Source organism: Aspergillus terreus, genomic scaffold (genome assembly GCF_000149615.1).
Source record: "Aspergillus terreus NIH2624 scaffold_1 genomic scaffold, whole genome shotgun sequence".
Taxonomy (NCBI): domain Eukaryota; kingdom Fungi; phylum Ascomycota; class Eurotiomycetes; order Eurotiales; family Aspergillaceae; genus Aspergillus; species Aspergillus terreus.
In genome coordinates this window covers 518,195-543,629 of record NT_165972.1, presented here as the reverse complement: position 1 = coordinate 543,629, position 25,435 = coordinate 518,195, and the positions used below count along the sequence as shown (strand labels likewise).

Genomic DNA, 25,435 nt, shown 5'->3' with positions numbered 1-25,435 from the left:
TGCGATGAGCTCCAGCATCAACATGTTTCTTTGCTTGTTTTTTATTTCATGACGCAGTCTTGTTTAGTTAGACCCATGTGAGCACGTTCTTAATCTCCATGTCCAACAGTAACCTCGATATATGGATTGTACGTCCTATGATAAACCTACGATATATACTACATCGTGATCCTGCTAACACAGAACAAAGGCCGGCGCATTCGCAGCAGTCATCGTCGACTTCATCGTCTACCCGTTTGACACCCTCAAGACGCGCATCCAGTCGCCCAACTACGAGAAAGTATACAAAGATGCCTCCACGCGGGCCGTCAGGAAAGACGTCCTCTTCCGGGGCTTGTACCAGGGCGTATGGAGCGTCGTGTTCTCGACGATTCCATCATGTACGGTCCAGATTACAGCGCTCGAAAGACAACACCACACCACTGACAGGTAACAGCAGGAGCCTTCTTCACCACGTACGAAGCCCTAAAACACCTCCTCAACACCACGCACAAGAACAACACGTCCAACAACCTCGCACTGCGCCACTCGCTCCCCGCGCCCGTCATTCACGCACTCGCCTCGTCCGGCGCAGAAATGGTCTCGTGTTTCATCCTCACGCCCGCCGAGGTGATCAAGCAGAACGCCCAGATCGTCAACGTGCAGTCTGCGCAGGGTACGAGACCCGCCACGGCGACGGTGCAGGCCGTCGCGAAGTTCCGCCATCGCCCCTGGAAGCTGTGGAGCGGGTATACGGCGCTTGTGGGCCGCAATCTGCCGTTTACGGGGCTTCATTTTCCGATTATGGAGGCTGTGCGGGCGAGGATTGTGGCGTGGAGGGAGAGGAAGCGCGAGGAGCGGCGCGTGCTGGGGTTGGATGTTAGCGCGGGGAAGGTGGGTGGGAGTGATGTTGTTGAGCGGGCGGTCGTCACGGGGGTTTCGGCGGCGATGTCGGGGACGATTGCGTCGACAGTGACGACGCCGATTGATGTTGTCAAGACGAGGATGATGTTGTCGGCTGGGGATGGTGACGGGGGGACGAGGCATGTGAGCTCGTGGGCTGTTGGAAGGAAGGTCTTCCGGGATGAGGGTGTTAGGGGTTTGTTTCGCGGGGGTGCGATTAGAGGTGTGTGGACGGCTTCTGCGCTGAGTATCTATCTGGGGATGTATGAGGGCGGGCGGTCGTATCTTGAGAAGCGGAGAGAGCGGATGGCAGATGAAGAGAGTCGATCGCAGAGCCAAACGGCTATATAGAAGACTATCTATCTTGTATACTAGACGAGCGACTAGACAACTCGATAAAGAGAGTAGATTCAATTCATATATCAAACATAATAGTCATGTAAATCGTACATCATCAACCTTTTGCAAGCGCTTGAATTCATGGTGCTGTCGTTTCGTCATATCGGTCGTTGTATAAGCCAAAAGCCACGTTAGAAGCTCGTCAGCTTCTTAAACCAATTCATCTTTCCCCCAGAGCTGGGAGGTGGCCCGTAACGGTCGTATCGGGCGCCCCGGTCTCGATCGTAGTCGCCACTGCCGGAGCTACTCTTCACGCCTTCACGGCGTCCTTCCCGTTTCCTGGCGCGCATTTCGTCAATCTCCTCGTCGGTCATGCCCGGATACCGGGCTCGTCTCCGCGCCTTTCGGCGGAGCTCACGTCGGGCCTCTTCGTCGGACGAAATGGAGTGTGCATTAGCCGGGTCTTCTGCGCCAGGAGGTATGTCCAAGACAGTCGGAACAACAGGCGGTGGCTCGGGTGGATCAGCTGCCTGGGAATGAACCCAGTTGGAGATCTTGTCTTTACGGCCGCCAGACATCACCGGTGGCTCAGGCATGATCCTGGACTTTCGCCGACGCGACTTGTCCCTTTCCTCCACGGATCTATGGGCACGGTTGGCTCTCTCCGGGTCCTGGTCACCCAGGTAAAACTCCCTCGCGGTCCGATCGTCGATGCGAGAGTGGTGCTTGGAACGTTGCTCGTTCTCATGCATTTCAGCCTCTGCACGTTGACGCTCAGCCTCTCGCTGTCTCCGACGTTCCCGGCGCTCTGCGGCTTTGGCCTCCGCGCGAGCTTCTGCCTCTCGCGCCTCTTGTTCCTCCATGGCCCGACGTTGCTCCCGAGCAGCCCTGCGAGCGCGCTTTTCTTCGCGAAGCCGCTCTTCGCGCTCCTGTTCCTCACGGAGCTGTTGTTCTTGTATCTCGCGCTCTCGGGCCTTCTGCCGCTCTCTACGACGGGCTCGTCGCTCTTCTGCTTCTCGCATTTCCTGCTCACGGAGCTGTTCAGCCTCCGCCTGGCGTGATGCACGCTTCGCCCTACGTGCTGCCCTGCGAGCTTCCGCTTCCTCGGCTTCTGGATCCGCTGGGAAAGCGCCCGGCGGCCCTGCGTCGGTGGCAAAACCATCAGCGTCGACGTCTGGTCGAACAGAGCGTCTTCTTCTCTCTTCCCTCCGCATGCGACGAGCCTCGTCTGGCTCAGGCTCTGTTGTATATCTGGCATCGTCATCACGGCGTGACCTGGATTTGCGTCGTTCCGGTGGACGCTCCGACGGCTCCGGACGAGCCGTCCTTCTTAATGAACCGATTAGGCCCATGAGGCCACCTGGTTCAGCCTTCTTCGGAGCGGTATTAGATCGCTTCACGCGTCTCTCCCGAGGCGGGGCGTCCACGAAAGCAAGATCGTCGGGCCCTGAAATAACATCGGGGCTTTGGTGCTCTGCATCAACCATCACAGGGTCATCCTGAAGGTCTCCGTGCCTCGACCTCGACTGGGAACACTCAGTTAGCCAAACATAACACAGATGAGAGAATCTAGCCTATGGTGTTGTACCTTTTTGCGTGACCTCCGTTCGGCCTCTCTGGAACCCGATTTTTGATAAGCGTCGGTATCATCCCGATTCACCATGACCATGTCTTCGTCATCAGGGGCAGGCATATCGCGAACACCTGCAATGATAAGTCAGTCAAGACCTGCTCAGTTATACAACAAACGGAAGCCATACGGGATTTCCTTCGCGAACCATGCGGTCGTTCTCTTTCTCGTCTCGACCCAGAGGCAGTCACGCCCATCATTCGGGCGGCCTTATCAGGCATTTCGCGCCTTTCATCAGGAGGTGGCGAAGGAAAGGTGGGATCTTCCATTTCGACGGACGGCCGTCTCGATAGGGGTCGCGAAGAAGATGCTCCAGCCCTCCGACTGGACTTCGTTCTCGATGGCGGCGGCGCTGTGCCGAGAATGAAGTTGGAAAACGTCATGCCCCGGTTATGCTTCGCCTCTCGTCGTCGGTCTTTTTCAGATGCCGACGACCTTTCTGCCTCGTTTTCGGACTCCCTGGCTTTCGAGTGTTTCGTTGATCTCGACCTAGCCATAGCCTGAGGAGAGGGCTCTCGCCTGCTGTGCCTGACCTCTTTCGAGGCAGTTTTCTTTGGCGGCGGCGCAGCCGCCCAGAAACCCCAAGCCGCTGCGCCTGATGTGCGATCAACACGAGCACGCTCTTTCTTGGCGGATCTCTCGCGGGTGGTTGGCTCTGGCGGTGGCGTCGGGGGCTTTCCATCTTCCGCGTCGGGTTGGTCATCCTGGGGTTCTTCCGCAGGGGATGTATCTACCGGCGACACATCCTTTTTGGTTGATCTTTTCTTACTCTTCTTCGTAGGCTTCTCAGGCTCAGGCTCAGCCTCTGGCTCTGGCTGAGGCTCCGGTTCAGCTGGAGGCTCGGGTTCGGGGTCTGGCTCGGCAGCCTTGGCCTTCTTTTTCTTTTTCTTTTCAGCCTTGGACAATGGCATTGGCTCCGGTTCGGGCTCAGGGGCTGGTGTTGGTTCCTGTTGCGGCTCAGGCTCAGGTTCTGGTTCCGCTTCAACCACTGGCTCAGGGACTGGCTCTGGAGCGGGTTCGGGCTCAACCGCCTTCGCCTTCTTTTTCTCCTTTTCCAATTTCTTCTTGGCTTTCTTGGATAATGGGACCGGTTCCGGCTCTGGCTCCGGCTCTGGCTCTTTCTGAGGCTCGGGTTCAGGTTCAGGCTCTGGAGCAGGGGGTGGCGCATCGAAGTCGTCGTCAAAGGCGTCAGGGAAACTTCCTGGCACGGAGTCTCGTGAAACCTTCTTTTCCTCGACAGGTTCCGGCTCCTGGGGAGGCTCTTCAGGGGGCGGTGGGGGCGCTTCTTTGGCCTTTGCTTTTTCTGCAGCCTTTTCTTTTAGCCTGTCCTTTTTGGCCTGTTCTAGAGCCTTGATGCGCTCTGCAACCGACAGCTTGGCTGACGTCTTGGCCTTGGATGAAGATGCGGGGGTCTTCGCTGGCGGCTCGGCTGGCGGCGGCGGCGGTTCTTCCACCACTGGCGCCTCAGGCGCGGCTGGTGGCTCAGCCTCCTTGGGGTCATCATCAACATCAATCAGTAAATCCTCTTCGGCAGGCTTGGGGTCAGCTTTGGGTTTCTCCTCGGATTTCTTCTTGGTGGCCTTCGGTTTAGTACCCATCGTAGCGGCTCCCAGGCTGGCCCAGAATCCTTTCGCCTTGGTTGGAGTTTCCTCCACGGCTTTCTTTTTGGATACCTTAGGAGTGACTTCGTCCCAGATGGACTCCTCGCCACCGTGGTCATCATACCCGTTGTCCGGCTCCGGGGTTAGTCCTATGGCAGGAGGGGTAGGCGCAGGAGGGGGTGGCTCTTCTACAGCCTTGTTCTTCTTGGACTTCTTCTTATCCTTGGAAGTGGCCCAGATACCCCAACCATCATCATCTTCCTGCTGCTTGATGACAGTCTCGGGCTCAGGCTGGGGTTCAGGTTCAGGCTCCGGTTCAACAACAGGCTCAGGCTCTGGTTCTGGTTCCGGTTCTGCCTCAGCCTCAGGCTCTGGTTTGACTTCTTCCACTGGTTCTGGTGCCTTCGGAGGCCACTCGAAGTCTACACCCGGGATAGGGAGACCTTTCCTTTTCAGGGTCTTCTCCCGTCTCTTTCGCTCCTTAGAAGAGAGGTTCTCCCAGTTGTCGTACAAGGGGTCGTCTGGCAACTTCGGGGCTGGTGGTTCTGGTTCTGCTTCCGGCTCCGGCTCAGGTTCGGGTTCGGGTTCGGGCTCAGGCTCAGGCTCAGGGTCAGCTGGAGGATCAGGCTCGGGCTCAGGTTCCGGCTCTTTGCCTTTCTTCTTCTTCTTATCTTTCTTCGCGATTCCCCATCCAGCCCAGTCATCCTCTTCTTTCTTCTCTGGCTCTGTGGGTGGGTCTGGGGCAGCAGGGGGTTCTTCAACCACCGGTTCCTCAAGAATGGCGTTCTTTTTGCTCTTTTTGTCCTTTTTCTTGCCTGCGGTCCCCCAACCATTCATCCAGTCATCCTCTGGCGGTGATGCTGCAGGTGGAGGGTCAGGGGCGGGCGGCTGTTCGATGATAGGTTCTTCGGCTGCCTTCTTCTTTTTGTCCTTTTTCTTAGTAGACACTCCCCAGCCCCAATCATTATCATCCGCTGTCTCTTGGGGTTTCTCCGGTTCCGCATTATCGACGGGCTCTTCGACAACTGGTTCCGGTTCAGCAGGCTTCTCCGTAGTTTTCGAGGCCGCCTCCTTCTTTGCCTTGCGCTTCTCCTTCTTCGATAAGCCGATTCCCCAGGCATTGTCGACTACCGGTGCTGGTTCTGGCTCAACTTGAGGTTCCGGTTCCGGCTCTGGCTCTGGAGGAGGTGGAGCTTCCTCTTCAGCCTTTTTCTTCTTCTTCTTGTCCTTCTTCGAGGTCACGGTAAAGCCCCAGTCATCCTCTTCAGGTTTCTTTTCTTCAGTAGCCTCGTTTCCGGTAGTGCCATCAAAGTTTCCAAAGTCGAACCCAACGGAGGTTTTGGTGGGATCAGGCTTACTGCCCGTAGACCACGGATTGGTGCTCTTATCACCATTGAGGGTGTCCAGGCCCCATTTGTTACCAGTATTCCAGTCCTTGCCCCAGCCTCCAAAGTTGAATCCGCCGCCGGTTAGCTTGCTTCCAGAAGTGTCTAAATTGAGATCTAGTTGCGGCGCACCGTCGTTGAGACTGATATCCTGGAATGCGTTCTGGGTAGGCTCAGGCTCAGCCGGCTCCGTCTGTGCGATTGTTAGTCGTGGACACTGTTGGCGGGAGATATGCAGCGTACCTTGCCCTTTTTCTTGTTCTTCTTTTTGCCGACAGTGTTGAATCCAGCCCAGGAATCATCGCCGTTCCCGTCGGCCTCATCCGCCCAACTGAGATTATTGTTGTTGCTTGCAGCGGCAGCGGCCGCCTCGTCCGCGGCTCTCTGCTCCTCTTCCTCCTTGGCTTTTCGTTCCTCCTCTTCGCGCGCGAGCCTTTCTTCCTCCTCTTTCCTCTTCATTTCCTCCTCCTCTTCCTTCTGCTTCTTCTTGCTCTTCTTCTTGGTGGTCGTGGTGGCCCAGCCACCCCAATCATCATCACCACCGTCACCACCTCCATTCCCGTCATCACCTCCACCGCCGTCTCCTCCGTCTCCAGCGCCTCCATCGTTTCCAGCATCGCCATTCTGCCCATCCTCGCCGCCGCCGCCATCGTTTTTCTCGCCTTCATCCGGTGGTGGCGGCGACTCCTGTTTCTGGGGCGCGGCAGCGGCCTTCTTCTTCTTCTTGCCCCCCTTATGTTCGCGCACCCCAGCTGGCGTCTCGAAGTCGATAGCAAACGGGGACGCGGATTTCGCATCCGTTCTAGCTGGTGCATCCTGATGAACCGGGTTCTTTTGGCGCGCTAGTGGCGCAACTGCGTAATAGTCCGGCGGGAGATCGCTGATCGCGTCATCGTAGGACGGCGGAGGGTTGAAGTAACTCGGAAGATCGGGGACTTTGAGATCGCGCTCTAATGCGGCCGCTGCCTTGGAGAAACAGTGCAGTCGGCTATCCGTGTACGGACCGGTATATGGATCCATGGATACACCGCGGATAGGCGCGAGCCTATCATGGGGCACTATGAGCGTCAGATCCATGGTGAGTGAAGGCGCCGGGTTGTCGAATTAAGGACTGCGGCTCGGGGACGCCGAGTGTGTGGACATCGACGGCTTTGCGCGATGCACGCAATTGATGCGATGCGGTGGTTGGCTTGCGGGGAAGGTTGAATCGATCGAGGGAGTTTGCGGAACGGATATGCGACGACGTGGGAAAGTCGAGGTACTAGAGTTGATGGCGAGAGTAGGATGAAACAGGCGCAAATAGCTGGGGTAGAAAGCCGTGACAAGGGAGAGTAAAGGAAAATGCCGCCCACGAAAAAGGAAACAGCGAGAGAGGAGAAAAGTGTGTAAATTATTGCTGGGGGACCTGATGTGACGACACCCACGGGATCTCAAAGTTTGCGACTGAATGCAGGAACGGAGATCAGGGCATCGAGGCCGCGATGCTCGACGGGGTATTCGCACAACGATAGTCGAAGACACAGAAATAAGGGATAATAAGACCGACGAGAAACGTTTCAGGAGGAAAAAGTAGGGATGAGCGAAGCGGCCATGGAGTTCATGACCCTCGCACGGCGGTGGGAAAGTTGCTGAAGATCAGCCGAGGGCGCGGACAGGATTGGACGGAAGTATGCTCAAGAATGTGAACTAAAATTCTTTTGATGCAGTGATGTGAGCCGATGCGCGGATAGGACAGAGTAGATTTTTCCTTTTTGCTTTTCTTTTTCCACTTCTCTCCTTCTGCACTTACTGTTCGGTCCCCGAGATGTGTGGATCAACGGGGTGTTTTCCCCGACAGGTAGGATAGGAAACCGGTGGCTGGGAGATGCGAACCAACAAGATCAAACCACCACCACCGTCGGCGCAGGGTGGGCTCCTTAGCGGATTGGCCCGGTGATAGTAGCGGGCAGAGGGAAGAAAAAGCACGGCGAGGACTTGAGCAAATAAGAGGACGAGTCCAGCAGAGAGTCACGCAGGCACAAGCCACTCACACCGCTGGGAGCCGGGGTCCTATCGATAAAGATCCGCGCCCCCTCCTTGTCGGCGATGGAGGGGAAGAGTCACAGGATGTGGAATGGACGAAGAATGCAGAAGCAGAGGGTAGGACCAACAGTCGTTGGACTATATGGGAGGGTGTTTTTGTGTTTTTGGGTTAATATGATCTTGACGGTGATTCAATAAGAATAATAATGTGGGGGTCACTCCGAACGGTACAGATGAAGCTAAAAAGTCCGGTTCCTTGGTTCTTCCGCGGGTGAGACGTAAACAAATCGATGGCTGGAATAGAAGGATAGAGGAAAGAAAGACGAAGACGGGATTGGGACAAGAAAGAGAGTTAAGTAGAGTGTAGTTGAGTAAGGCTCTATGAGTGGAAAAAGATCTCGATCTATTCCGGATTCAGGCACCAAGGCATCTCTACTGCCATCCTATCAACGAGGTCATTCGAACAGTTCCCGACAGAACAATATAGAACTCAAGGAGAAATTCTATAATAATAATACGGAGGGAAACAATTGTCGGGCCGCGACATCCTCCTATACCCCTCCACATCCCCAATGACCTCGGGTACTGGGCAGACGAATTGCAACGCCCTTGACGTTGTCTTTCTTCACCGCATCGAAGGCGAAGATGCCCGCCAGCCTATGAGAAGCGCTCCAACTCCAAAGACCCAGCATGCTGCATCCACCGTTCTTTTCTGTCTGACTAGCCAGTCCTACTACTCACGCACTCCTCCCTCGTACCACTTCTATAGTATTCCAGACTCGCCCCATTGTTGACAGCTGTCGCGCGCCGGCAACAATTCCTCCTTTGCCTGCATCATTGTTGTCGCCGGACCCTGGAAATCTGTCCGTCCCCGCTGTGGAGCCATGCACGCAGTTAGGCGTCTTGCTGTACAACATCCCGAATAATCTCCTATCTCTGACCCGTCAACCATGCTCAGAGTGGCAGCGCGTTGTTTGCCGATGGGATTGATCTCAGTGGAATACTAACACTAAGCATCGACGAAGCTCACAATCAAACCAGCCATCTATTCCCTCGAGGATGGAGAATTGAAGCCACAAAACCGAATCCAACACGGATTCACCGCCTCTCCCCCTCTCTACTACAATGCATCAGATTAACGCATGGTGCTTAATTCTGCAACATCCGGAAACCCCCACAGACCGGAGCGCGTCAGAAGTTCATGCCCAATACACATATGCACCCCTGTAAGAGTCACTGGCATGATGAAGGAACTAGATGCGCCGACATGCGGTCTGCCTCCCGGTGACTCATACATGCCACAGATCAGGCCGTCGTCGATCTTTGAGGTAGGACAATCGAGACGTCTCGAGTATCGTTACCGCCAGCAAGGTTGGATACAAACATGATCCCGAAGAGCTTTTCCACTTGACCACGGTACCTGAAGGCTTAGCACTTCATATGCTACATTCTTCGGGAACTTGAGAGAGATCGAGGCCCCAGTATGTTTAGGCCTCAGAGATACTGAGAGTGCTTATCGTCTTGATTGAATGGCAATACTACAGTAGAGAATGGTCTGTCCCAAAAGTGGACTTGGTGAGTACGTGAACAAAGAGACTGCTGAATTCTTCATGGCGTATGATCGTGCTCAAAGACAGTAAGCAATGTTTATTCAAATGAGACCTGCTGCCTCTTGCACAGATTAATCCTGGACATGGTTCGCTACAGGAACTATATATACAACCTAGGCTCGCACCTCTGTATCAAATGTCCAACAGGTCATAGTACTTACTTACATTCCTAGACGCCGGCTGAAATAATGTATGGGCATATGGAGTACTTCAATCGTGCTCATCTTATTGTTTTATACTTTTCTAACACTGACAATTCAACTAGTCATCAGGATATGTTGTTGTCCGCTAGATACGCCACCATCAGATTGCCTACATCTAGCATAGCCCACGTCCGACGTACGATTTCTGCCTTCCTATAAATCGTGAGATATTTCCTACAACCCTGGAAGGCTGAGGCAGTGCTTGAGGTGGCAGAATAGTATCAGCGCACACTTCGCACATTCTGATTGGCCAGCGGGACATGACACCCAAAAGGGTTAGCGGGATGCATCTACTCGTGCGTCAAAGCCTCAAGCTGAACCAAGTATTCATGGATGTATGTCTGGACGTAGTGGATATAAAAGCACCATGGTTGTCCGTCAGAAACGGATCCCGAATCTATCAAACAGCCTGGCAAAGAGCCATTCCTACACAATATGGCCCATCCAGAGACATCCCATCCCGTCGAAGCCACCGCGGACGCCCGCACCCTCCAGGTGAAGTTCGACTGGCTAAGGAACCGCGGCTTCATCATCAACGCCAACAGCCCAGACTCCGACCCCATCTACACCATGCATTACAACATCCTCAAGTCGCGTCTCACATTCAAATCCGCGGTTGACGAGTCCCCCGTCGGGACGGGTAAACTCCACCCGGTCAGCATCAACGCCGACGTGGAGGTGCACGGCCGAACAGGGACGATGACGGCTGTCAAACGGCTCCAGCCTGTCTACACATATACCTCTTATTTCTTTTCCGACGACGGGTCGCCGAAGACCATGACGTGGACCAGTGGGTCGCTTTTCAAGTCCTTCGATTATGTGTGTCTGGACGAGAATATGCTTCCGGTCGCCAAGTTCACCTCCAAGACTCTGGCTTGGAAGAACATGGGGAAGATTGAGTTTCTCGGGCCCAAGGCCAATGATGATGCTTTCAGAGATGAGATTGTTGTGACCGGCATGACGCTCTTCTGGTGTATTATACAGCGGAGCGGCAATATCTTCAATCTTGTGGGCGCGGCGATCCATCGGCCTGGTAAGCAGAAGCAGGGAGACAATAATGTTCAACAAGGTGCTTGAACTGGTGCCGAGAACAAGTGTCTTGCTTTGTACGAGATCAACAGAGCTATTGAGACTTGGTGTCTAGTGGAAGTTATACCCTGTTGACATGCGGCGATCTTTAATTACAATCACATAATTCTTACATTCCACCTTTCTTATTCTCATGTAGAATTCCTTGTGTAATTAAATGGAAGGAATTGATAAGGAGCGACTTGATTCAGGTTGTTCCCACTACAAATATTGTACACGAAAGCATGAGCTCTAGGTCAAGAGCCGGAAGTTATAAGCACTCGACCTCTACAACTGCAACTTAGCATGCAGAATTAGCCTGGTTAAGCAGGCCAAGCTTCCACGGCATGGAGTTGTAATCGCCAGTCGCGGTAGGATCCACGCCCTGGTAGAGGTACTGCATCTTGCAAGGGCTGATAGTCATAGTCTGATCAACCTGGGACCGCACCATCTCTCCATGGCTAATGCTCTTTGTCCAAGCCGTGCCATTGAAATGAACATTCTGCGCCGAAGCAAACGCATTCTCCTCCGAATCCGCCAGCGGAGACCATTCGCCCGCGAGACTGCTCGCTGACCAGGAACGGAAGTATCTCTGACCGGTGCTGCCGATCGCCTCAACGATGAGAAGGTACTGACCATCGCCGGTGCTGTACACATTGGACGCTTCAAACAAGTTGTTGGGGTTTGCATCCTCCAGCGCAATGGCCGTGTTATCCATGCCTTCGGGGAAGTTGGCGACGGAGGTCTGCGAGCGGTACAGATGGCCGTTGTCGTCGGACGAGAAGAGGTAGCAGTCGGAGGCGTCGCAGATCGTCCACATGTCCACCCAGGATCCCTTGCCAATGTTTTCCGTGATAATTGACGGCGTGGCATCGAAGAAGTTCTTGGGCGCGCTCCAGCCGGACGGGTCGCTGATGTCTGGGTTCGTGGAATAGGCCGCGTTGCCGTTCTGGTAGACGAGATACCAGAGCTTCTGCGGCTCGAAGTAGAAGACCTGCGGCGCCGCGCGGTAGCCTGCTCCGATGGGAGTCTCGTCGAGATAGTGGAAGGTTGCGGAGCCGGCTTTGTTGAAGTCGGAGAAGCTCAGATAGACGAGGTTGTAACCGTCGGCTTTGGCGGTGCTGGCAAAGACGTGATAGGTTCCGTCAACTTTGACAATGGAGGGGTCCTTGATCCCCTGGACGTCGTGACCGTCGCTCTTGGGGCCAATTAGAGGGCCCGTCGAGCTCCATTCGAAGCTCTTGGGTAGGGTTGCTCTTCTTGGGAGCTGCTTGATGCTTCCGCCATGAGGGACCGCATATGCGGCAGCGAAGAGCGCTGATGCTGCGAGGAAACTGAAAGGCTTCATGATGAAGGTAACAAGAGAATCTGCGGCTGTTGTTGTGTCAAGCCTGATGGGACGAAGGCGGCGCCGGCTTTATACTTCGAGATCTACTAGTAGGCGCAAATCTATACCGAAGAGACAAAGGGCTGTCATCCGTGTTGAGCTGTTTTCGCTCCACTTCCACAGTCACATATATTGAGCACGGCACTTATCCTGTCTATCTGATCCGATGAAGCACCGTATTTATCCGTGGGAGACGGAACATGAATGTAAGAAGTTCAAAGTCGGTGTTTCAGGGACAGTCGATCGTCGCGACCACCTGCCAAGTTTACCGATTCGGGACTCCACACGGTCACAGATGCCCTAATCGAGTTTGGATGACCCTACAGATCACGGAGGAACTATTCAGGGACTTTGACGATCACCAGCAGCACCAACTCTGTAGCTGGAACTCGCCTGCTTGGTCCCTGTTTCAAGGGTCCTGAAATTAAAGACGGCATAGGGATCGACGGGGGAAAGTGGGTGCCGTCCCACTGACATGACATTTATCAGGGAATCATCACTCAGTATAATCTAGTCGCTGTCACAGTTGTATGATATAAATCTCGGCGTGTTGCGTGTCTCGTGTCTCGGCTTCTTTCCGGATATCGATGTCGAATTGTCCACTCTTCACCTTCATACCATGGACGATGCCTTTAACAAAGCTGCAATTCAGTTTCGAGTACGCCATTACTTCAACAACTTCAGCAAGACTCCCCTGCAGCTGGCGTGTCTCACTGCCCTCCGATCTATGTTAGCACACTCACCAACTTCAAAGGCATATGATGGGCAGGTCCTCGCAAATTGGACTGTAACCTCTCGCCGCAGATGCTGACGAGCTTTTTTTTTTTTTTTTTTTTTTTTTTTTTTTTTTTTTTTTTTTTTTTTTTTTTTTTTTTTTTTTTTTTAAAGAAAACAATGGCAAAGTTTACTGGTAGCTCAAATATGAAGCCGGTCAGATCATGGTGGGATCGAGTGCGAATGCCACAGACAGTGGGCAGAAGTTCCGGATGGAAGATATTGAAGACGAGGATAAGGAAGTGGCTGATTTGATTGTGGACTACGGCCTTCAACGATACCATATATACGAACGATCGTTCATTGGTATGGACTTTGGGCAGATAAAATCCTGTGAATGGGATTGGCATGTGAGTTGTTTGGGGAGCGAACGCGAAAGTTCTGGGGTGTGGAGTTACCAAAGATCCTGAATTTCTGGTCCATTAATATTAGGAAGTTGATAAGCTGGTCGATACACTCAGTCTGTACGAAGCGTTGATGATACATTCATTATGGAAACCGTAAGTGCGGATAACACTGCCATAAACCTAGCCTGGCATTTCATAACGCCGCGTTTCTGACGCCCCTGACAGCTCGGATGGATGGCTGGGGTATGGTGGAACATATGCCACCTTCCCAGTCACCATATCCCCCTTGTCTTCGGCCATTGGCGCTGGGGCTGCAGGTGTATAGGCTACTGCACCGGTTGGATCTGCTGGTTTGTTCTTGTTGCGCTTAAAGAAGAACCCTGCAACTGCTCCCAAGGCAAGGCCTCCTACGGCTGCGCCGACTCCTATGCCCGCTTTCGCGCCGGTAGACATTTTACCACCGCCGCTGTTTCCGGCATCGTTGGTAGCAACAGAGGTCGCTGAAGGTACGAATTCTTGGGACGACGTTGGAGTCGGACGATCAGATAAGCGCGTGTATGTTGGACGCGAATACTCAGACGTTGTCACATATGCAGTTGGGGTGTATTGGGTTGCGATGAAGGGCACGTTTGTGGTCAGGGTAATAGTGCGATAGGGCGAGGTCACGTAGACAGAGGCCGCAGTGCCGGTACATCCTTGCCTGATCAGACATTAGCATGGAGTAACAGATGACTGCTGGAAAGTTGGTAATGATAGACTCACACTGCAGAGATCGGACAGCAGCCGATGAAGAGATTACCAGCAAAATCGCATCGTTCAGCGTCCCCACAGCCAACTGCACATGTCAGAATCAGAGATGAGGCCTGGTAGGGACAGTTTAACCTACTTCCACCATTATCATTAGCGCAGCAGTTTGACGAGCACCCCGTGCCACAGCAATATCCAGTTCGGCATTCAGTTCCATCCCCGCACTGGTCTGCCCGTTTTGCTAAGACCGAATTTGCTCTCGATTGTCCCTGAGGTAGTAAAAGACCACCAATAGCCGGCGGTTTTCGGTGAAATGCGTCACATGTTTGGAGGAGGATAGCAAGAAGCAGAAATTGGACCTCAAAGAGTAGCATCTCGACCAGAGACCATTGAGGTACTCAACGACTGAAGAGGTGGAAAGAGACGCAAAAACATCTAGTGTGCCAGCAGAGGGGTCATATAGCCTCGCGAGGATGGCGGTTGATTTTGGCCAAGAAAAGCATACCTCGTATTCTGATACTAGGCTCTGTCGGTATAGGTCACCAGTGCGCCTCGCCTAAAATGCGGCGTACATCTAGGCTCAATTGAGGATAGCGGTAGATACTTGTCTGACAAGCCATTTCAGCTTGACATCCCCCTATTTCATTTCCTCATCTTTAGAGGCATATAATGGGCAGGTTGTGCATTTGTGCATCGATATGGCAGAGACATATGGAGAATCGATGTATGACTAGATCTACTGCTTCATTATGGATCCACATAAATGTTGTTGCGGTGTGGGTAGAAAAAGCAACGAATTTGTTTGATCAATTTAGAGGGACTAACCTAGTGGGACATGGTGAACCAACTCAAACTGATATCTATACCTCTGTAGTACCAACGCTGTTGCAAAGTAATCTTTAAGATAGCAACTATAGATGATTAGTGACCATGTACAAACGTGAAAAGCCATTCGAGGTCTTGTCTCAATACATCGCAGCTAGTAGTGTCTGTTGTGACTCGGTCTTGAAAACCTCAATTAAACAGATTCCCTTGTACTACCTGATCTCTCTAACAAAAAGTAGACTGTGTCATGGGAAACGAAGATCTTGTTTTGGTGATAAGAAGTAGATCATCATTTAGTTCTCTATCCTTCAGACGTACTGGTTGTTTCTTTTTTCAGCCGAGAAAGTCAAGAATAGCAGAAAAGGCACTTGCAGTGAAGGCATAAATATTCTCTCTTTGTAAGGAAAGTCCACGGAATCGCCATCATCCTCTGTATGATTTTCTCAGTCCATCCATCCCAAGGACTGTACATGATGAAGGCCAATAGTAAATGTCAAATTAAAGGAGTGTACATGCGTAAAGCTGTGGTGTAGAATATACCCGAAAAGAAGAATATCTTCAAAATAAGCGTTCCGCTTCTTACCAAGCGGAGCAGGTTCCCCAAGTCTGGGTCTGGGGAGGACCGACATCGACGGTCTGGCCGTCGTTGACCGTGGTGACGGAGCCGTCAACACCGTGGAAAGTGCAGGTGGCACGCCCAGTGGACGAGATCTTTGAGATGCTCAGAGCGTCGTCTTTTATCTGTTAGCATTACTGCAAATGGATGACTATGGATCAATCTGCGCTACGTACTGAGAATGACAGTGCTGCCATCGGCCGGGATGTATCTGGTGTAGGAAGCATCGGCGGCACCGTGGAAGGTGACGGTGACATCAAAAACAACAGGGCCGGCGCTGGCAACACCAGCGAGGGCAGTGAGAGCGGCGGCGATAGCGGAGGTCTTCATATTATAAAGATAAGTTGGAGATGAGATGGACTTGGAGAGTGCTCTGGGTGATATAGGCTTTGTCTGTGCTGAATGATGCGACTGTTGGATTGAATATGGTCTTCGAGGGAAGTAAAGCGGCCTTTATATACCTTTTCTCTCTCCTAGATCTTCTCAGTCTTCTATACTGGAACATAAGGTATAGTTCTAAAATTGGCCTGTAGGTTTGCACATGAGTATGCTAACCGTGGTACTCCGGGTGGCCTAAGGTGACGTTGACGGTCTAGGAAAATCAGCTGGATGACATGAACCCGCACAGCCATCGCCATGCTTGATCGCATTGGAGAGGTTTTACAACAGCATGTAATAGATTACATCATATTCTCTTTACTGGTAGATGGATGCATCCCGATACATCGCCTGCATCTCCAGGCTTTCCACGTTGCCGGGTACTGCAGGGTATTATGCGGCTTATCCGCACCTCGAGGCGATGAGACAGTCATGTCAAAACCCACTTAGCAAAGGTAAAGGTCACGGATTCAGCATCTTATTGGTGATATAATAGGCCGACATCGAAGGAATGCATGAGAATGCATTGATACCCCGGCCTGTTGTAAGGCGGTGATGCTGACCGGTCATCGCCTGCCTTATACTCCACAGCCCTAAGTGGTCACATTCTAACGACGCTGATACTATTTCTAATACCAAAGAAGGTTGCTACTTAGATAAAAATACTAGACCCGTTCCTATATCTATTTCACCGACTTGAAGGTCGACGGCTTCTTCCTCTTGAGAGTCGGAGGCGTTGACAAAGAACAGAAGATATGGCGGAGCTGTCATCAGGCGTCATCAAGGATTCCATCCATTTCTTCGCCTCTCGTATTGAATATTGTCCCAATAAAAGACCGAATGCATCTTACGTTGTCAGGATGGCGCAGCAGAGTTAGGCGACGACAAGAAACTCCTAATATTGTATCATGCATGCATTGCATACGTTGAAGCCATCGGTAGCCTAAGACAATTGACCACGCGTAATTAGATGAGGCGTAGTCATCGAAGCAGAAAAAAGGCCTAATACTAAGGTGACTATCTGCCCAGAACCTTTCCCTTGGAAGGATTCGGGGTGAAAAGCGCAGGAAAGGCCGCCGTAGATAGATTTGGTTGGGTGCATCGATTTGGGGCTGAACTCTCAAATTCTATTCCTCTATATCAATAGAGATAAACAGTGCATAGCATATCGTCCGTATTGACTTCCCTGCAGACTATGGCAAGAAGCATGTATGCGCTGGCACAGCGTTCGCGACGTCCGCTTAGTTACATGGTTGTCTACAACCAGAACAGTCCAACCTCATGTTCAGCGTATATTCCACCGGCTAAAGTGCTTGACGGTGTATAGGCACGCAGACAGACTCTTTCCAGGATCCTGGTTATGGAATCCGGAATGGAAGACTGGGAGATTTCAAGCTTTACGCCTTTCGCCTTAATAAACACGATCAACATAGGACCAGAAAGTGTTGACGCCTTATGTACCTGCACCCAACATGTTGTCATGATGGGCAGCGTCATAGTATGGAACCAGATGATAAAAATGCCAGTGTACCTATGTATTGCCAAGCGGCATGCACTACATCCATAAATGAACAACAATACATCTTTCATTGACAGCCAACATTCTTCATAATGTCATTGTCCATTTGAATGTGCCCTGGACTGCCCATCTGCAGCTTTTAAGCCATTGTTACACTACGTACTACATAGCGGCTTGAAAATGATATGCAACACAAAACAAACTTAGATAACAATTCAAGGGGAAAATATTGACAAAGAAAGCTATATCCCAACACGTGGACTATATGACACGAGAATTCCTATATGCACCATGATTGTCTATGCAGAAACCCCGGTGATGCGATATCCCATCTGTACAACCAGACAAAAAGAAGAAACCTCAAAGCCGAGCCGAAAGAGACTGACTCAACCACAAGCAATCTAGCAGTCAACAGGCAAAGCCTCAGTATCGCTAGAGGTTGTGAAGAGCTTGAGCTCAGCAGCGCGGCGGTTCTTAAGACCCTCAGAAGGCGCACCGTTGGCATACACCCACTTGGGGAGCTCCTCCTCGGCGACGGTATCAGGGTCCTCGCCGTTGTTCAGGCGCTTGGCAAGGGTGGACTCGGCAACGGCGCCGGTGCCGACGTTGAAACACCACGAAACGAGGGCGCCGTACTGGTTGTCGTTGAGGGTGACATCGTCAGAGAGAGCGGCGACCACGCCATTTTGGTAGGCCTACCAGAAGTTAGACATTCCCGCGGGGAACCCATCAGGGCTGGATAGAACGTACGACAATGTCCTCGGCGAAAAGCTTCTCCCCGTCGGATTCGGAAAGGGGAATGTCGTAGGAGACATCGGAGCAGGACCAGTCGTCGCACAAGTGGCCGTATCCGACAGTGGGGTTTCCATAGCCATCGTCGTAGACGTCAGCCTCCCAGCTCTCGTAGCCCTTCATGAGCTTGATGGTGGCCTCGTTCACATTGGGGCCGGAGCAGGCGGCTGCGGCCAGAGCCGGGAGGGCAGCAAGGATGAACTTGATGGTGTTGGAAGGCATTTTGATGATGTTCGGGGATAGAACAGTTGGATAGTAGTACTTGATAGAGTTGTATAGTGCTGAAGATTGTTGGGTTGGGCTCGATGATGAGACTTAATGTCTGGGGGACAACGTCCTCTTTATATCTTTCTCCATCGCAGGCCCTCTTGGTATATCCTCTTCATCACCGTCGTGTTTTCGGTGCTCAAGCAAATATCACGGAGATCGACAGGAATCACCGGAGAATACGAGAAGCGCATCGCTGCTAAATCCGAACCACGACACTAGCGGGTCTATTTCTGGATGCAGGAACGCGAAGAAGATAGGGCAGAATGCCGAAAAGAGCCCTATACGGACCGGTTACGTCGTAAATGCTGAAAGTCCCAACTGCCAAGTACCGTATTCTCCGACAGATCGTTATAAGAATCTCGCTTAGGGTGACGATCTTCTCTTGTCACAGAGTTCCTGGATGTTGCGTCGATGGCCGATCGCCTATTTATGGCGACAAAACACGAGGCGTCCGCCCCCAGCAGACTTGGTATGTTTTAGCGGATGGGGCTCCAACTAAGCGGCTTGGCCATCTTCCATCTTCATCGTTTGCTACTCTAAGCATGCACATCATATCGTATACTCGGGCTGTGGTGTTGCATGCCCTCATCAGACAGACTTCATAGGTCAGATGCAGCGCGCATCATTATCCTATTCCTAAGGCCAAGGAATATAACGAGATCTGGGCCGAGCATGGGGGCCAAAATAGATCTATATCTCGTACAGTGAACACCCCACAATCGCCATGTTGCTGCGGGCTAACGGACCAGAAAATTATGATTCAACAAGAGGCCAACCTATGAGTGTAACCATTATGAAGATCCTGAAGTGTTCCAGCGTTGGCCCCAGAGAATGAGCGAGCCTCTCGGTTTCAATGGCTGCAGTCTTTAGTCCAATCCGTCATTCCGAATAGTTCCCTAGTACTGCCGATATAGCTCAAGTCCCTTTCTTCACTCGCAAAGCGCAATATGTTGTCTATTCAGTTAAAGGACCTTGAGTTTCGAGTGCTGGCAGCGTGAGCGTCCTTCGCGCAACAAGGAGCTCCCTTCCGCCTCGGTGCCAGGATATATAACGGAAGCTGCACAGACCCCACCTGAAGGTATCAAGAATAATGCGTAGGTTTTGTCCACTCTCAACCAACTCATTGACTCTCATGAAGTCTACAAAACATCGACCGCAATATAGTGGCATGTCTCAGTGGATAGTGGTTTGACTAAGATGGCCAAAGTACGAATACAATCAACAAAGGAAAGCCCATGTGGATAAAACATCAGTCAAAAATACACCTCAAAGGGAAATAATACACAAAATCAAGCTTGGGTACTTGTAAATCACAGAGCCAGCCTACGATGGAACACCATTCCTTCCCTTTGAACCAGCAAATACGCAGCATCAAGAAACTGGATATTCGGCGCGTTCAATTCATGAGCTCTCAGAGTCAGACTTGACACTGGCAGGATCCTCTCCATAGACTTCACGGTATTCACGGAGATAACGCTCCTTGTCGGCTTCTTGGAGTCGTCGATATTTCTGCAAACATTAGCTCGCACTCTGAGACGGGTCTAATATATGATAAGACATACCTCCTTCTCATAATCCGTCATCCCCCGCCACTCTTCCGTGACGCGAGAGGTGATATCCTTCGCGGCCATGTGCTTGAAGTCACCGCCCTCGGTGCGCTCAACAAAGTAATGCACAAAGGCGGTACGAGGACGCTTGACGAGGCGGTCATCTCGGAGCTGCGGGACAGATGACTTCTTAAGCTTTGCAAGCCGACGGCGGGCCAGATTGGCCTCTTTAATTTGAAGCGGGGTGTGTGACTTGATCCATTGATCGTAAGCAGCCACATTGGCCGCCTTGTTAGAAGCCGCGATGGAAGTGAATCTCTGTAAAAGATAATCAGTTCATGCGCAAGCGCAAATTGTAATTATGCTACCAAATCATGGGACGCACCTCTTTCTCTTCCGCGCTGATGGTCTTGGCTAGATCGGTAGCAGCCTTGAACGCCTGCGAGCCCTTCTGCGACGTCTGCTCCGCCTCAGCAAGCTTACTCATAACAGCCAAGTTCCAGTAGTTTTCCGAGAGCTTCTTAGGTGGCTCCAGCGCCGCAGCCTTGAGGTCCTTGATAAGCTGTCGCTGGTCCCGGGCCTTCTTGGCTTCCTTCTGCTTCTCTGTCAGGCCACGCTTCTTCGCCTTCTTGGGCTTCTTAGCCGCCTTCTTCTTCTTTGTCGCCTTCTTCTTCTTGGTGCCGTCGGAGGACTTGGATGTCTTTCCCCCCTCGGCCTCGGTCGCAAACGTGTTGATCAGCTGTCGGGATAGTACAGTCGAAGCCGGAATGTTGTGAGCGATTGGGCGCAAAGCGGTGCGACGAGTCGAGAAACAAATGCGCCGGGCATGACCCTGAGCGATGGCGACCCGGATGGGACGCGAAAAAGCGTCGCTGACATGGAGGTGTTTAAGGAGGCTCCCTCCGCGGCGTACCACAGTAAACGTCATGGTAAACACCGATAACAACACTAAACGATAGCGGGGGAGTGCTGGTAAGAGAAGGTGAAGGGGAGAGGTGAGAATTAATTGGCTGAGATCGCAGAGGTAATGTCGCCAGTATATCACGATATCAAGCGCGAAGGAGTGGATTGTAGGAGCTGAAGACCTCCCCTGTGCAGCTCTGACGAAAGCGGGAGGAGGTTGGGGGCGCGTCGTTTGGGATTGGCTGAATCGGGAAGGTGCCTTGCACGTGATCTGCACACCCGTGCATAAGTCACGTGCGTATGCCTCGACCAGAAAAAGAGGCATGACTGGCGGCTGGTCAACCACCATCTCCAAGTTGCCACGCCTCTGGGTTGACGCGCCGACCAATTTACAGGACCAGACTGTCGAATGCCAGTCTTCTATCTAATGGGAAAATAAAGCATACACACAAACGAATCAACCACTGTCTCTAACGTCGACTCGAACTTCTTTTGAGATTCAGTAATACTCACTCATCGCTGGCCGGCAGCAATGGCTCGCCACGGGGATACTCGCTCACCATCACCTGTAGGCAGCACGCATTCGTCATCAAGACGGAGTCGCAGAGATGATGATCGTTACGAGAGGACCAAGCGTGATGATGGACGGAGTTATCGGCGATCGCGCAGCCCGGAGGTACGTTCTTTGCCCAGTCTCTGCGAGTTCCTTTTCAATACTAACATCCGCTTGCTGTTCCAGAGGCGCTACCGTGAGCGTGACCGTGAATCATATCGGCGACGGGAACGGTCGATAGCTCGGCGCGACGACTATCGTGATGAAGATAGCTATCGACCAATTCGAAGAGACCGTTCGCGCGACCGGCGACGGTCCAGAGACAGAGGCGATGACCGGGACTACCGTCGTAGAAGTCGTGAACGGGATTTTCGATGCAGGCGAGATGACTCCCGCGACAGGGCTCGGAGACGAGCAGATGATTCTACTGACTTGAAACACAAGTCTAGACGGGATAGCAGCCGAGACCGACCTAAGGACTCGGCTTCCCGATCTCGCGAGGTGAGTGCCCGCACATGAATTGTTTTTAAGCTACGATCATGATGCTGATGATTACCTCTTAGACATCGAAACCGGCCACCCCCGCGCCAACAGCCGTTCCGACCGATGAAGAAAAGAGGGCCGAAAGACTGGCGAAGTTGGAAGCTTGGAAGCAGAAACAAGCCGCAGAGAGGGAACGCAAGCAGCGCGAAGCTGCGGCAGCTGGTGGAGCGAGAAGTCTTCTAGACGAGATTGACCGCAAGTCGGGTTTATCTCCGGCAGTTGGTTCTCCCCAGTCACCCGCGACGCCGAGCACCACCGCCGACGCAACTCCTGCCCCGTATGCTGGAAAGTTTGACCCCAAAGCTATTGCGAAGAGTGCAGCGCCAGCTCAAGCTGCTTCGAATGTGTTGGGAGATGATGTCGCGGTCCCTACTGCTGTTAAGGCTTCCGCCACCTCCACTACTACTAAGGTGCAAGCTAACAAGCCATCCACTGCAAGCAAAGCGTCAGGTATGTTATATGCTCCCATTATGCATGATGCGGAATACAGGGCTAATTTTACGCGTATAGCCCCCTTGAAAGCGAAGGGAGTTGTCGGCCGGTTTGGCCTTGGCACAAAACAGGCCGCCGATATGGAGAAATCCTCGGCGACCAAGACTTTAGGGTTTGGAGAAGAAGAATCCACGCGCCGGAAACTGGAAAGATTGCCCACACCACCTCTCGATGATGCCAATGATACGAATAAGCCAGAGGATAACGCCGAGGATGACGATGATGTTGACATGCACGAGGGTGACACTGAGGAACAGACTGCCGCAGCGGCTCGTGCGGCCGCTGAGAGGCGAGAAGAGCGCCTCCAAAATGAAGCGAGCAAGACAAATGGCGATACCACTATGAACGATGCGCCTCACTCACAAGAAGGGGAGAAAATGGAAGTGGACGCCAAGGAGGAGGAGGAAATCGATCCTCTCGATGCCTTCATGTCCGAGCTGGTAGAAACAGCGCCTCCGAAGAAGACCACGGGTGCAAAATTTTCCAAGGCAAAGGAACAGCAACCCGAAGCCATATTCGGTGACGAGAATGACCCGGATATTACTGCCGTCGGTGAGGGTGATGCTGATGACTTTCTGGCTATTGCCAACAAGGCGAAAAAGAAGAAAGACATCCCTAAGGTCGACCACGCCAAGATGGAGTATGAACCCTTCCGGAAGAAATTCTACACCGAACCTTCCGATCTGGCGCAAATGTCAGAAGGGGAGCTGGCCAGTCTGCGCCTGGAACTTGATGGCATCAAGGTCCGCGGTGTTGACGTCCCCAAACCGGTTCAGAAGTGGTCCCAGTGTGGTCTAGGCGTGCAGACGCTGGATGTTATTGATAGATTGGGTTACGAGAACCCAACATCAATCCAATCGCAAGCAATCCCAGCCATTATGTCTGGTCGTGATGTGATCGGTGTGGCCAAGACCGGCTCTGGTAAAACCGTCGCCTTCTTGATTCCCATGTTCCGTCACATTAAAGACCAACGGCCATTGGAAAATATGGAGGGCCCGATTGGCTTGATTATGACGCCGACACGTGAGCTAGCTACGCAGATCCACAAGGACTGCAAGCCATTCCTGAAGGCCTTGAATCTTCGTGCTGTGTGTGCCTATGGTGGTGCCCCTATCAAGGATCAGATTGCTGAGCTGAAGCGGGGCGCCGAAATCGTGGTCTGTACTCCTGGACGGATGATTGACCTTCTCGCTGCAAATGCGGGTCGTGTTACTAACCTACGAAGAGTGACGTACGTTGTGCTCGACGAAGCTGATCGTATGTTTGACATGGGCTTCGAACCGCAAGTGATGAAGATCATGGCCAATGTACGACCTGATCGGCAAACTGTTTTGTTTTCGGCTACATTCCCTCGCAATATGGAAGCGCTGGCTCGCAAGACTCTTAACAAGCCTGTGGAAATCGTTGTCGGTGGAAAGAGTGTTGTCGCGCCCGAGATTACACAAATTGTTGAAGTTCGCAACGAAGACAAGAAGTTTGTGCGCCTTCTTGAGCTGCTCGGAAACTTGTATTCCAGCGACGAGAACGAGGATGCTCGTGCTCTAATCTTCGTTGAGCGCCAAGAGGCAGCCGATACACTCCTCCGCGAGTTAATGCGAAAAGGTTACCCATGCATGTCAATCCATGGAGGTAAAGACCAGATTGACCGTGACTCCACTATTGAGGATTTCAAGGCGGGTATCTTCCCGGTTCTAATTGCCACTTCCGTTGCGGCTCGAGGACTAGATGTGAAACAACTCAAGCTGGTCGTCAATTACGACGCACCCAACCATTTGGAAGATTATGTGCATCGTGCTGGACGAACGGGACGTGCTGGAAATACAGGAACGGCCGTCACCTTCTTGACCGAGGATCAGGAGCGGTTTTCCGTTGACATCGCCAAGGCGCTGAAGCAGAGTGGGCAGAAGGTCCCGGAGCCAGTTCAGCAGATGGTGGACTCCTTCCTGGAGAAAGTCAAGGCCGGAAAGGAGAAGGCTAGTGCATCCGGATTCGGTGGTAAAGGTCTGGAACGCCTCGACCAGGAGCGAGATGCTGCACGCATGCGTGAACGGCGAACATACAAGACGGGCGAGGAAGGTGAAGAGGAAGAGGAGAAGGAAGAGAAGAATGAACAGGCAGAGGAACGCTTCAACAAGGTCCTTTCTTCGGTGCAGTCGGCCTCGGCTCCGTCCCTACCCGGTGTTCCGAAGGGTATTGATCTGGATGGAAAGATCACTGTCCACAGGACCGAGAAGGATGCCAATGGTGCCAAGAACCCATTGGACAAGGTCGGTTCTGCTGTTGCCGATATCCACGCTCGCTTGAGCCGTGCTGGTGTCATGAGATCTGGTGTGCCCATTGACAATCGCGGGCCGGACGCGGGTGCGTTCCATGCGACATTGGAGATCAACGACTTTCCCCGTAAGTTTCCTTTCATTATACGCAAGCGCAGAAGAGCCCATGCTAACGTTACCGCAAAACAGAGAAAGCTCGTTGGGCCGTTACCAACCGTACGAATGTTGCCAAGATCCTCGAAGCCACTGGGACTTCCATCACCACGAAAGGCAGCTTCTACCCGACAGGCAAGGAGCCCGGACCAGGAGAGAACCCGAAGCTGTATATTCTTGTTGAGGGTGAGACTGAGCTGGCTGTAACGAACGCGATGCGCGAATTGATGCGGTTGTTGAAGGAGGGTACGCTGGCTGCGGCGGATAGTGACGCGAGAGCGCCAGTGGGAGGCAGGTATAATGTGGTGTAGAGTTGTATCATACCCGGTATACAGAGATTACGAACACTCATCTTGGATATTGACATCATCAAAAGAACACTAACGTATTTCACAAACGAGTCGGCCCCCTACTAGTTCCGGCTAAAACCTTCGATCAAAACTATACCTTAAGCTAGTATCGCAACACATTTAGATATAGCTCGTTGCGGCTAATATATCGTCCGCATCTTAAACGACTAGCTCAAGCTCTAGATCTTAAAATTATTAAGAATACTAAGACCTTAGTAAACCGACT

The 25,435-nt window shown here is 52.3% G+C and overlaps 9 protein-coding genes across 9 annotated transcripts; 3 read left to right on the top strand and 6 right to left on the bottom strand.

The window, feature by feature from the left end:
• Positions 1-98: 98 nt before the first annotated feature.
• On the top strand, positions 99-1,233 carry ATEG_00189 (putative mitochondrial carrier protein; the record flags this gene model as incomplete). The annotated part of the gene is made up of 3 exons (XM_001210275.1): positions 99-128; positions 191-346; positions 430-1,233. The coding sequence occupies 3 exons, from the start codon at positions 99-101 to the stop codon at positions 1,231-1,233; spliced, it is 990 nt and encodes a 329-aa protein (XP_001210275.1).
• Positions 1,234-1,412: 179 nt separating this feature from the next.
• On the bottom strand, positions 1,413-6,914 carry ATEG_00188 (uncharacterized protein; the record flags this gene model as incomplete). The annotated part of the gene is made up of 3 exons (XM_001210274.1): positions 1,413-2,742; positions 2,882-6,030; positions 6,081-6,914. 3 exons carry the CDS (start codon positions 6,912-6,914, stop codon positions 1,413-1,415), a joined length of 5,313 nt encoding a protein of 1,770 aa, XP_001210274.1.
• Positions 6,915-10,107: 3,193 nt separating this feature from the next.
• Positions 10,108-10,749, top strand: ATEG_00187 (uncharacterized protein; the record flags this gene model as incomplete). The annotated part of the gene is made up of 1 exon (XM_001210273.1): positions 10,108-10,749. One exon carries the CDS (start codon positions 10,108-10,110, stop codon positions 10,747-10,749), a length of 642 nt encoding a protein of 213 aa, XP_001210273.1.
• A 292-nt stretch (positions 10,750-11,041) lies between these two features.
• abfI (putative alpha-L-arabinofuranosidase) lies at positions 11,042-12,088 on the bottom strand (the record flags this gene model as incomplete). Its single annotated transcript, XM_001210272.1, has 1 exon — positions 11,042-12,088. One exon carries the CDS (start codon positions 12,086-12,088, stop codon positions 11,042-11,044), a length of 1,047 nt encoding a protein of 348 aa, XP_001210272.1.
• A 559-nt stretch (positions 12,089-12,647) lies between these two features.
• On the bottom strand, positions 12,648-14,369 carry ATEG_00185 (uncharacterized protein; the record flags this gene model as incomplete). The annotated part of the gene is made up of 5 exons (XM_001210271.1): positions 12,648-12,845; positions 12,871-13,315; positions 13,463-13,948; positions 14,011-14,083; positions 14,135-14,369. 5 exons carry the CDS (start codon positions 14,367-14,369, stop codon positions 12,648-12,650), a joined length of 1,437 nt encoding a protein of 478 aa, XP_001210271.1.
• A 1,030-nt stretch (positions 14,370-15,399) lies between these two features.
• ATEG_00184 (uncharacterized protein) lies at positions 15,400-15,766 on the bottom strand (the record flags this gene model as incomplete). Its single annotated transcript, XM_001210270.1, has 2 exons — positions 15,400-15,554; positions 15,613-15,766. 2 exons carry the CDS (start codon positions 15,764-15,766, stop codon positions 15,400-15,402), a joined length of 309 nt encoding a protein of 102 aa, XP_001210270.1.
• Positions 15,767-17,734: 1,968 nt separating this feature from the next.
• Positions 17,735-18,347, bottom strand: ATEG_00183 (lysozyme; the record flags this gene model as incomplete). The annotated part of the gene is made up of 2 exons (XM_001210269.1): positions 17,735-18,028; positions 18,084-18,347. 2 exons carry the CDS (start codon positions 18,345-18,347, stop codon positions 17,735-17,737), a joined length of 558 nt encoding a protein of 185 aa, XP_001210269.1.
• A 1,449-nt stretch (positions 18,348-19,796) lies between these two features.
• On the bottom strand, positions 19,797-20,870 carry ATEG_00182 (uncharacterized protein; the record flags this gene model as incomplete). Its single annotated transcript, XM_001210268.1, has 3 exons — positions 19,797-19,904; positions 19,958-20,260; positions 20,328-20,870. The coding sequence occupies 3 exons, from the start codon at positions 20,868-20,870 to the stop codon at positions 19,797-19,799; spliced, it is 954 nt and encodes a 317-aa protein (XP_001210268.1).
• A 507-nt stretch (positions 20,871-21,377) lies between these two features.
• ATEG_00181 (DEAD/DEAH box RNA helicase) lies at positions 21,378-25,170 on the top strand (the record flags this gene model as incomplete). Its single annotated transcript, XM_001210267.1, has 5 exons — positions 21,378-21,521; positions 21,585-21,899; positions 21,962-22,391; positions 22,452-24,833; positions 24,896-25,170. 5 exons carry the CDS (start codon positions 21,378-21,380, stop codon positions 25,168-25,170), a joined length of 3,546 nt encoding a protein of 1,181 aa, XP_001210267.1.
• Positions 25,171-25,435: the final 265 nt, after the last annotated feature.